This window comes from Mobula hypostoma, chromosome 16 (assembly GCF_963921235.1).
Source record: "Mobula hypostoma chromosome 16, sMobHyp1.1, whole genome shotgun sequence".
Classification (NCBI taxonomy): Eukaryota; Metazoa; Chordata; class Chondrichthyes; order Myliobatiformes; family Myliobatidae; genus Mobula; species Mobula hypostoma.
The window spans coordinates 5,628,446-5,640,656 of NC_086112.1; the positions used below are offsets into that span (position 1 = coordinate 5,628,446).

The window sequence follows — 12,211 nt, forward strand, 5'->3', positions numbered from 1 at the left end:
GTCATCTGCAGTGTTATAAGTAGTGAGGCGAAGGTCTCTTCTGATTTTGTTGTCAAGACTGTCCAGTAGTTGAACCTTTTTCACCTTTCTTGAACCAGTTGGCTCTCCCTGCCTCTGGAGTGCTTCCCAGTCCTTTCTCCACCTGTAAAAATCACGTTTGCTGCCATTAAACTTGGGAAGGGTCATCGATTTTAATCTGATGGCTGGCGTGGGAAAATTGGAGGAAAAGCCAACGCCGTCAGTGTTAGTCTTTCAGCATCCTCCTTTCTCCTTGCCCGTATGAAGTGGGCCTTCTTGGAAACCAACTTGGGGATGTGGAGTTGGATCCCCTGGTGGGATCCATCATTTCCACCAACCATGCACCTCCTTCGCTGTCTTTATCAGTCCAATGCTGCTCCTGGACTGCTGCTGTGATGCTGCCGGGTCCTCCCGATGTTCCGGGCAGAAGCAGCACTCAGGCAGCAGGTTCCATCCAGTCTGTCAGTGGATTCTTGCTATCACTTTCAAACCTTATTTTCTTTTGCCTCTGGGTCCTAATACTTTCTAGAATACCTAGCTTGTCTTGACAGGCACCGAGAGCAGTAGAACAGAAAATTTGGGAATACCGATCCATAATTCCAAAAAAAAAGGCGTTATGGTTAGATAGGGTCATAAAGGACATTCATAAATCAAAATACTGAGTACGTGAGATAGGATGTTACATTCAAGTTCTATAAGACGTTGTTGAAGCCTATAAGACAGGAGTAGAATTGGGCCATTCAGCTCATCAAGTCTGCTGTGCCATTCCATCATGGCTGATCCCTGATTCCACTCAGCCCCATGCACCTACCGCCTTCCCATATCTTTTGATGCCCTGACTGATCAGGAAACAATCAACTTCCACCTTAAATACGTCCACAGACTTGGCCTCCACCACAGTCTGTGCTAGAACATTCCACAGATTCACTAATCTCTGGCTTCTCTTTACTTCTGTCCTAAAAGAACACATGGCTGCAAGAGGACCAGGGCTGGGAAATGAATATTCAGGGATATACATCCTATTGAAAGGACAGACAGGTTGGCAGAGGGGGTGGGGTGGCACTGTTGGTGAGGAATGAAATTCAGTCACTTGTGAGGGGGGACATAGAATCAGGAGATGTAGAGTCAATATGGATAGAACTGAGAAACTAAGTGCAAAAAGACCCTAATGGGAGTTAACTACAGGCCCCCAAACAGTAGCCTGGATATAGGGTGCAAGCTAGTTAAAATTGGCATGTCGCAAAGGTAATACTATGGTTGTTATGGGGGATTTCAACATGTGGGTAGACTGGGAAAATCAGGTTGGTACTGGACCCCAAGAAAGGGAGTTTGTGGAGAGCCTCAGAGATGGATTCTTAGAGCAGCTTGTATCAGAGCCTACCAGAGAGAAGGCAATTCTGGATTTAGTGTTGTGTATTAAGCCAGATTTGATAAGGGAACTCAAGGTGAAGGAGCCATTAGGAGGTAGTGACCATAGTATGGTAAGTTTTAATTTACAATTTGAGAGGGAGAAGGGAAAATTGGAAACGTCAGTATTATAGTTGAACAAAGGGGACTATGGACCCATGAGGGAGGAGCTGGCCAAAGTTGACTGGAAAGATACCCTAGCAGGGATGACAGTGGAACAACAATGGGCAGGTATTTCTGGGAATAATACAGAAGGTGCAGGATCAGCTCATACCAAAGAGGAAGAAAGATCCTAAGGGGAGTAAGGGGAGGCCATGGATGGCAAGGGAATTCAAGGGCAGTATAAAAAAAATAAGAGAGGAAGTATAACTTAGCAAGGATGAGGGGGAAACCAGAGGATTGGGAGACTTTTAAGGAGCAACAGAAGATAACTAAAAAGGCAATATGGGGTGGGGGGGAAGATGAGGTACAAAAGTAAGCTAGGCAAGAATATAACGGAGGATAGTAAAAGCTTCTTTAGGTATATGAAGAGGAAAAAATTAGTTAAGACCAAAGTTGGGCCCTTGAAGACAGAAACGGGAGAAATTATTATGGGGAACACGGAAATGGCAGATGAGCTGAACTTTGAATCTGCCTTCACTAGGGAAGACACAAACAAACTCGCAGATGTGATAGTGGCCAGAGGGCCTAGGGTAACAGAGGAACTGAAGGAAATTCACATTAGGCAGAAAATGATGTTGGGGATGGGACTGAAGGATGATAAATCCACAGGCCTGATGGTCTGCATCCCAGGGTACTTAAGGAGGTGGTTCTAGAAATCGTGGACACATTGATAATCATTTTCCAATGTTCTATAGATTCAGGATCGGTTCCAGCGGATTGGAGGGTAGCTAATGTTATCCCACTTTTCAAGAAAGGAGAGAGAGAGAAAACAGGGAATTATAGACCGGTTAGCCTGACGTCAGTGGTGGGAAAGATGTTGGAGTCAATTATAAAAGATGAAAGTACGACACGTTTGGTTGGTAGTAACAGGATAGGTCCAAGTCAGCATGGATTTACGAAGGGGAAATCGTGCTTGACTAATCTTCTGGAATTTTTTGAGGATGTAACTATGAAAATGGTCAAGGGAGAGCCAGTGGATATAGTGTACCTGGACTTTCAGAAAGCCTTTGATAAAGTCCCACATAGGAGATTAGTGGGCAAAATTTGGGCATATGGTATTGGGGCAAGAGTACTGACATGGATTGAAAATTGGCTGGCTGACAGGAAACAAAGAGTAGCGATTAACGGGTCCCTTTCGGAATGGCAGGCGGTGACCAGTGGGGTACCGCAGGGTTCAGTGCTGGGACCGCAGCTGTTTACAATATACATTAATGATTTATATGAAGGGATTAAAAGTAACATTAGAAAATTTGCAGATGACACAAAGCTGGGTGACAATGTGAAATGTGAGGAGGATGTTATGAGAGTACACGGTGACTTGGACAGGTTGGGTGAGTGGGCAGATGCATGGCAGATGCAGTTTAATGTGGATAAATGTGAGGTTATCCACTTTGGTGGCAAGAACAGGAAGGCAGATTACTGTCTGAATGGTGTCAAGTTAGGAAAAGGGGAAGTACAACGAGATCTGGGTGTCCTTGTTCATCAGTCACTGAAAGTAAAATGACATGTTGGCCTTCATAACAAGGGGAGTTGAGTATAGGAGCAAAGAAGTCCTTCTGCAGTTGTACAAGGCCCTGGTGAGACCCCACCTGGGGTATTGTCTGCAGTTTTTGTCTCCAAATTTGAGGAAGGACACTCTTGCTAGGGAGAGAGTGCAGCATAGGTTCACTGGGTTAATTCCAGGGATGGCAGGACTATCATATATTGAGAGATTAGAGCGACTGGGCTTGTATACACTAGAATTTAGAAGGATGAGAGGGATCTGATTGAAACATATAAGATTATTAAGGGATTGGACACACTAGAGGCAGGAAACATGTTCCCGATGTTGGGGGAGTCCAGAACCAGAGGCCACAGTTTAAGAATAAGGGGTAGACCATTTAGAATGAAGTTGAGGAAAAACTTTTTCACATAGAGGGTTATGGACCTGTGGAATGCTCTGCCTAAGAAGGCAGTGGAGGCCAGTTCTCTGGATTCTTTCAAGAAAGAGTTAGATAGAGCTCTTAAAGATAGTGGAGTCAAGGGATATGGGGAGAAGGCAGGAACAGGGTACTGATTGTAGATGATCAGCCATGATCACAGTGAATGGTGGTGCTGACTCGAATGGCCTACTCCTGCACCTATTGTCTATTGACACCCCATAAGTTTGAGGCTATGCCCTCTAGTTCTGGATATCTCCACCTTAGGAAACATCCTCTCCACATCCACCCTATCTAGTCCTTTCAACATTCTGTAGGTTTCAGAGATGCCCACACATTCTTCAAAATTCCAGTGAGTACAGGCCCAAAGTTGGTAAACACTCCTCAAATTTTCACCCTTTAATTCCTGGAATTGTCTTCGTGAATCTCCTCTGGACACTCTCCAATAACAACACATCCTTTCTGAGATGAGGGCCCAAAACTATTGACAATACTCCAAGTGCAGCCTGACTAGTGTCTTATGGAGCCTCAGCATTATCTCCTTTCTTTTATATTCCATTCCCCTTGAAATGAATGCTAACCTTGCATTTGCCTTCTTCAGCCCTGACTCAACCTGTAAGTTAACCTTCTGGGAGTATTGCATGAGGACTCCTAAGTCCCTATGCACCTCTAATGTTTGAACCTTCTCCCCATTTAGATATTAGTCTGTCCTCCAGGACCATGCCAAAATCGAGTGATTCTTGAAAGATCGTGACCAATGTATCCATTGTGTCTCTCAGTACTCTGAGGCTAATTTGGAGTATTGTGCAGGTTTGCTCGCATGCCCACTGGAAAGATTTCAAATTGATTGGAAGAGGCAGAGGGAATTTTCAAGAATGTTACCAGGACTTGAGGGCCTGAGTTATAAGTTGAATAGTTTTGGTCTTTATTTCCTGGAGTGTAAAGATGGATAGAGGTATACAAAATTGAGTGGTATAGATGGGGTAAATGTAAACAGGCTTTTTCCACTGAGATTGAGTGGAACTAGATCTAGACGTCATGGTTAAGGGTCAAAGATGAACTCTTTAAGGGAAATATGAGGGGGAACTTCTTCACTCAGGGTGGTGAGAGTGTAGAATGAGCTGCCAGCGCAAGTGGCAGATGAGGGCTCGATATCAACATTTAAGTGAAATTTGGATAGGTACATGAATGGGAGGGGTATAGAGGGCCATGGTCTAGGTGCAGGTCAATGGGATTAATGGGTCAGCATAGGCTGAAGGGCTTGCTTCTGTGCCTGAATGTTCTATGACTATTTCCACTATTATTTTTTGCCTTTACTTTTGCTGGGCGCCGTGGTTAGCACGACACATTCACAGCTCAGGGCATCAGAGTTCTGTGTTCAATTCCAACATCACCTGTGAGGAGTGTGTACGTTTTCTTTGGCTGCTCCAGTTTCCTCTCCGTCCAAAGATGTGTGGGTTCGGAGCTTAATTGGTCATTGTAAATTGTCCTGTGATTAGGCTCAGGTTAAATAGTGGGTTGCTGGGTAGTGCTGCTTGAAGGGCCTATTCCGTGCTGTGCAGTACTGTGCTAAAGTCTTTGGCACTTGTATAGCTTGAGTGCCTAAGACTTGTGCAGAGTACTATATGCGTCAACATGGAATGGAGAGCAAGTTTATAAATCTGGCAGGAGCAAAGGATATTGGGAATGGTGAGGCTGATGTGCCATGGGAGGGATGTGGGACAGAAGGAGTGCCAGGGACAGGATGGATGGGCGGGGGGCGGGTGGTGTTGTTACGGGTGCAGAAACACCCAACACCAAGAGACCAGGCAAGGTCATTTGATTCCAAATAATTGGTTTATTGATCATTACAGAATGTCTTGCTGGTGCTTCCCACTTCCTCCCCTCTACTCAACCATGATTCCCCTCTCCTTGCCCCCTTCCCACTCTCAGTCCACAATAGAGACCCACATCAGAATTGGGTTTATCATCACTCACATATGTCATGAAATTTGTTTTTTATTGTGGCAGCAGTACAGTGCAATTTGTAAAATTACCACAGTACTGCGTTTATATATAATGTATTCTCTAGACTATTGCACAGTATTGCATCTATAAATATTTCTGAAGATAACTCAAAAGCAAAATACTACAGATGCTAACTGAATTTGTTTCTACAGAGTCTTCTGCTGAAGTTACTATGTTGACATCCGGCAGGCATGAATATCCATTCAGTCTTGTGCTTCCACAGGCGTGAGTTATGACAGAGAAAATCATTAACGTGATTCGTTATTAATAAAGATGATGCTTCATATTGGTTTATGTTCTCCAACAGGCCACCAGTACCTTCTTCCTTCAAGGGTAGGCATGGCTATGTGAACTATTGGATGACAGCCAAACTGCACAGACCTTGGAAACTGAGAACAAAAGTAAAAGAACCATTCACGGTACTTAACCAGATCGATGTTAGGGCTCCCGGACCACTACTGGTAGGTTCCACAGAGTTTTGGGTGAATGTCTAATAAACCAGTTTACAATATTTGGTTCTGTTCATTCACAAAATACTGACAGCTTTTACTGGGAAAGGGTGGGGGCAGAAAGGTCAAAGCCCTCATGCATTGAATTACTTAAGTGCAATTCGATCACAGCATGGTGGTGTAGTGGTCAGCACAATGCTTTACAGTACCAACAATCCGGTTCAATTCCCGCTGCTGTCTGGAAGCAGTTTGTACGTTCTCCCTGTAACCACGTGAATTTGCTCTGGGTGCTCCAGGCTCCTCTCAAATTCCATATACCTGCAGGTTGGGGTTAGTAAGGTGTCATCACCATTACATGCCAGGTTATATGACATGTGTGATCATGGTCTGTGACCATGTTTGTTCTTGGCAAATTTTCCAGCAGAAGTGATTTGCCATTGCCACCTTCTGGGCAGTGTCTTTACAATACAGGTGACCACAATCAGTATCAGTACTCTTCAGAGACAGTCTGCCTGGCGTCATAACCAGGACTGGTGACATGCACCATCAGCTGATGTACCCATCCACCTGCTGCTCCCATGGCTTCATGTGACCCTGATCCGGGAGGCAGGGGTGTGTGAGGAGTAAGTAGGTGCTATACCTTGCTGATGGGTACTTGCAGGCTAACAGACAGAAACAGCGCCTTACACCTCCTGTGGTAGAGGTGTACCTCCACCTCGCAACTCGTAGTGGTAAGTTTCAGGCATGCTAAATTGGCGCCGGAAGCATGGCGACACCTTGCGGGCTATCCACAGCACAATCCTCAGACTACGTTAGTCATTGATGCAAACGGCACTTTTCACTGTACATTCCAATGTACTTGTGACAAATAAAGATTATTAGTATTTATCTAAGTCTTAGATTTGTACTCAAAAGCAGGTAAGTAAACAAATATGACTAAAACTACTTCATAGGAACATAGAACATAGAAATGTAGAAAACTCACAGCATAATACAGGCCCTTAGGCCCACAATGCTGTGCCGAACATGTACTTTAGAAATTACCTAGGGTTACCCATACCCCTCTATATTTCTAAGCTCCACATACCTATCCAGGAGTCTCTTAAAAGACCCTATCGTATCCACCTCCACCGCCGTCACTGGCAGCCCATTCCACGCACTCATCACCCTCTGCGTTTTTTTTAAAAAAAACAAACTTGCCCCTGACATCTCCTCTGTACCTACTTCCAAGCACCTTAAAACTGTGCCCTCTCATGTTAGCCATTTCAGCCATGGGAAAAAGCCTCTGACTATCCACACAATCAGTGCCTCTCATCATCTGATAGAACTCTATCAGGTCACCTCTCATTCTCCACTGCTCCAAGGAGAAAAGACCAAGTTCACTCAACCTATTCTCATAAGGTATGCTCCCTAATCCAGGCAACATCCTTGTAAATCTCCTCTGCACCTTTTCTATAGATTCCACATTCCTCTTGTAGTCAGGTGACCAGAACTGAGCACAGTGCTCCAAGTGGGGTCTGACCACGGTCCTACATAGCTGTAACATTACCTCTCGACTCCTAAACTCAATCCCACAGTTGATAAAGGCCAATGCACCATATGCCGCCTTAACCACAGAGTCAACCTGCGCAGCAGCTTTGAGTGTCCAATGGACTCGGACCCCAAGACCCCTCTGATCCTCCACACTGTCAAGATTCTTACCATTAATACCATATTCTGCCATCATATTTGACCTATCAAAATGAACCACCTCCCACTTATCTGGGTTGAACATCTGCCACTTTTCAGCCCAGTTTTGCACCCTATCAGTGTCCTGCTTTAACCTCTGACAGCCCTCCACACTATCCACAACACCCACAACCTTTGTGTCATCATGAAATTTACTAACCCATCCCTCCACCTCCTCATCCAGGTCATTTGTAAAAATCACAAAGAGTAGGGGTCCCAGAACAGATCCCTGAGGCACACCACTGGTCACCGACCTCCATGCAGAATATGACCCGTCTACAACCATCCTTTTCCTTCTGTGGGCAACCCAGTTCTGGATACACAAAGCAAGGTCCCCATGGATCCCATGCCTCCTTACTTTCTCAATAAGCTTTGCATAGAGTACCTTATCAAATGCCTTGCTTGAAATCCATGTACACTACATTTACTGCTCTACCTTCATCAACATGTTTAGTCACATCCTCAAAAAATGCAATCAGGCTCGTAAGGCACGACCTGCCTTTGACAAAGGCATTCTGGCTATTCCTAATCGTATTATGCCTCTCCAAATGTTCATAAGTCCTGCCTCTCAAGATCTTTTCCATTAATTTACTAGCCACTGAAATAAGACTTACTGGTCAATAATTTCCTGGGCTATCTCTACTCCCCTCCTTCTTGAATAAGGGAACAACATCTGCAACCCAACAGTCCTCCGGAACCTTTCCTGTTCCATTGATTATGCAATGATCACTGCCAGAGGGTCAGCAATCTCCTCCCTCACCTCCCACAGTAGCCTGGGGTACATCTCGTCCGGTCCCAGAGACTTATCCAACTTGATGCTTACCAAAAGTTCCAGTGCATCCTCTTTCTTAATGTCTATATGCTCAAGCTTTTCAATCCACTGTAAGTCATCCCTAGAATTGCCAAGATCCTTTTCCATAGTGAATACTGAAGCAAAGTATTCATTAAGTACCTCTGCTGTCTCCTCTGGTTTCATACAGTTTTCCACTGTCACACTTGATTGGTCCTATTCTCTCATGGCTTATCCTCATGCTCTTCACATACGTAGAGAATGCCTTGGGGTTTTCTTTAATCCTGCTCGCCAAAGCCTTCCCATGGCCCCTCCTGGCTCTCCTAATTTCCTCCTTAAGCTCCTTCCTGCTAGCCTTGGCTTTTCTTCTTGACTAGATTTTCAACAGCCTTTATACACCACGGATCCTGTACCCTACCATCTTTCCCCTTTCTCATTGGAACATACCTATGCAGAACTCCACGCAAATATCCCCTGAACATTTGCCACATTTCTGCTGTACATTTCCCTGAGAACATCTGTTCCCAGTTTATGCTTCCAAGGTCCTGCCTGATAGCTTTATATTTCCCCTTGCTCCAATTAAATGCTTTCCTAACTTGTCTGTTCCTATCCCTCTCCAATGCTATGATAAAGGAGATAGAATTGTGATCACTATCTCCAAAATTCTATCCCACTGAGAGACCTGACACCTGACCAGGTTCATTTCCCAATACCAGATCAAGTACAGCCTCCCCCCTTGTAGACTTATCAATTTATTGTGTCAAGAAACCTTCCTGAACACACCTAACAAACTCCACCCCATCTAAACCCCTCACTCTAGAAGAATGCCAGTCAATATTGGAGGAAATTTAAATCTTCCACCACAACAGCCCTGTTATTATTGCATCTTTCCAGAATCTGTCTGCTTATCTGCTCGTCGATGTCCCTGTTATTATTTGATGGTCTATATATAAAAAAAAACAGTAGAGTTATTGACCCCTTCCTGTTCCTAACTTCCACCCGCAGAGACTTAGTAGACAATCCCTCCATGACTTCCTCCTTTTCTCCAGCCGTGACACCACCTCTGATCAGCAGTTCCACAGCCTCATCTCTTTTGTCTCCCTCCCTGTCCTTTCTGAAACATCTAAATCCTGGCACTCTAAGTAACCATTCCTGCCCTTGAGCTATCCAAGTCTCTGTAATGGCCACAACATCATAGCCTCAAGTACCGATCAACACTCTAAGCTCATCTGCTTTGTTCACGATGCTTGCATTAAAATAGACACATCTCAAACCTTCGGTCTGAGCGTATCCCTTCTCTGTCATCTGCCTGTCCTCCCTTGTGCACTGTCTCCAAGATTTCTCTATTTGTGAGCCAACCGCCCCTTCCTCTGTCTCTTCAGTTCAGTTCCCACGCACCAGCAATTCTAGTTTAAACTCTCCCCAATAGCCTTGGGAAACCTCCCTGTCAGGATATTGCTCCCCCTCGGGTTCAAGTGCAACCCATCCTTTTTGTACAGGTCGTGCCTGCCCCAAAAGAGGTACCAATGATCCAGAAATCTGAATCCCTGCCCGCTGCTCCAATCCCTCAGCCATGCATTTATCCTCCATCTCACTCTATTCCTATACTTACTATCATATTGAGTGTATTTCTAAATTATCATTAAAGCCTATTTCCTCTTGGCCTGAAACACAGTTGTTCATTCCTGCCCCATAGATGCTACCTGACCTGCTGAGTTCCCCAGGCATTTTGTGTGTGTTGCACAGGAAAAGCCTCCTGAAAGGTTTCAACATTTAAGAGACTGAAATGTTTCTTTGCCATGAAATCTTCCCCTTGTCATTGAAAGGTAGTGTTGAGGAAGGGCTTGGTCAGATTCAGAGAATAGGCAGACAGAGTACTGTGTGGGGAAGTGTATGTTTGTGCACTTTGTGGAAGGAATAAAGGTATTGACTATTTTATAGATGGGGAACAAATTCAGAAATCGGGTGTAAAAGGACTTGGGAATCCTTGAGCAGGATTCCCTAAAGGCTAACTTGCGGGCTCGGTCTTTGGTAAGGAATGTGAATGCAATGTTAGCATTCATTTAGAGAGGACTAGAATATAAAAGTAAGGATGTAATAATGAGACTTTAAGGATTGGTCAGACCATATTTGGAGAATTGTCAGTAGTTTTGGACCCCATATGTGCTCACACTGGAGAGGGTCCTGAGGAGCGTTTCAAAAGTGATCCCAGAAATGAAAGGGTTAATGTATCAGGAGTGTTTGACTCTGGGCCTGTACTCACTGCAGTTTAGAAAGATGAGGGTGTGGGTGGGGGAATCTCAACGAAGCCTATTGAATATTGAAAGTGGATGTGGTGAGGACGGTTCCTTTGTGGCTGAGTCTAGGACTAGAGGGCACAGCTCAGTGTAGAAGGATGTCCCCTTAGAACAGACAAAAGGAGGAATTTCTTTAGCCAGAAGGTGATAAATCTGTGGAATCTATTGCCACAGATGGATGTGGAGCCCAGGTCATTGGGTATATTTAAAGCAGAGGTTGATAGGTTCTTGATTAGTAATGGTGTTAAAGGTAATGGGGAGGAGGCCGGTGAATGGAGTTGACGTGGAAAATGGGTCAGCCATAACTGAATGGAGGAGCAGACTTGATGAGCTGAATAGCCAATTTTGCTGCTATGTCTTATGGTCTAAAAATATGGCTAAATTGACACTCTACACAAGTTCCTCTGTTTGTTTGCCATTCTTACACTGGATACTAATATCTGCTGTTGGTTATGTTTCTATCTCCACCTCCTCGCTCAGCTGAGTTCTGTATCTACATTCATTCATTTCACTGCCTTCACAACCTGATTTTTAAAAATAAAACAGGGCTATGCATGTGCACTAAAACTCTGAAAATATATTAATATATTAACTTGAATGTGTCCACATCAAGGTGAAGCTGTACCAGAGTTGTGTTCTTCGCACACTCTTGTACGGGTCAGAATGCTGGCACATAATAGAGAACGTCCGTGCCAAGCTGTCATCATTCCACACCATGAGCCTCTGGAAGATCCTCTGTATTTTCTGGTCAAGAAAGATCCCCAACAATCATCATGAGGAAACATTGGAGATGGATTGGGCATGCGATGAGAAGAGAGGCTTGCTCTGTCATCGAGTCATCACGTCATTGGACCTGTGAAGGGTGGAGGAAACACGAGAGATCAAAGACAACTTGGTGCCATATCGTAGAGGCAGAAATGAGGACCCCGAAACACACCTGGGCACAATAGAGAAGATGGCCAAGGGCAGACAGAAATGGAGGGGGGCTCCATTACTACTCTGAATGCCAGTTGCATAACAGGCAGTATCTAACTAATTTGATAATCGCAGAAGAAAGGGGATTGGCCAAAAATCATAAATAAGATTTGTTCCACCTTTTTAAAAAAAAAACACACAAATCATTCGGCTAGAGACTTCCAGGCATTTTGCAGTCGAGTTCAAGTTCAGTTTATTGTCATTCAACCATACACATGTGTACCACCAAATGAAACAATGTTCCTCCAGACCAAGGTGCACAACACAGTACATATACCTCACACACTTAACATGTAAAGTAATATTACGACAAATATATTAACAAATAATGTGCATACAGTATATGGTGCAACATAAAAGCGAATGGTATAACATTACTGGCATATCATACATGATCAAACCTGCATGGTGGCAGGGTGTTCAGTTGTCTTGTAGGTTTTTGTAAATAAAATAGCAGAG

General features: G+C 44.3%; 1 protein-coding gene across 1 annotated transcript in view; it reads left to right on the forward strand.

Moving 5' to 3' along the window:
• Window positions 1-12,211, forward strand: part of LOC134357511 (arrestin domain-containing protein 3-like) — a 70,018-nt gene that overhangs the window by 34,587 nt on the left and 23,220 nt on the right. The window contains exons 2-3 of the mRNA XM_063069132.1: window positions 5,666-5,738; window positions 5,821-5,974. Of these exons, the coding sequence (XP_062925202.1) occupies window positions 5,666-5,738; window positions 5,821-5,974 (227 nt within the window). The remainder of the gene's footprint in view (window positions 1-5,665; window positions 5,739-5,820; window positions 5,975-12,211) is intronic.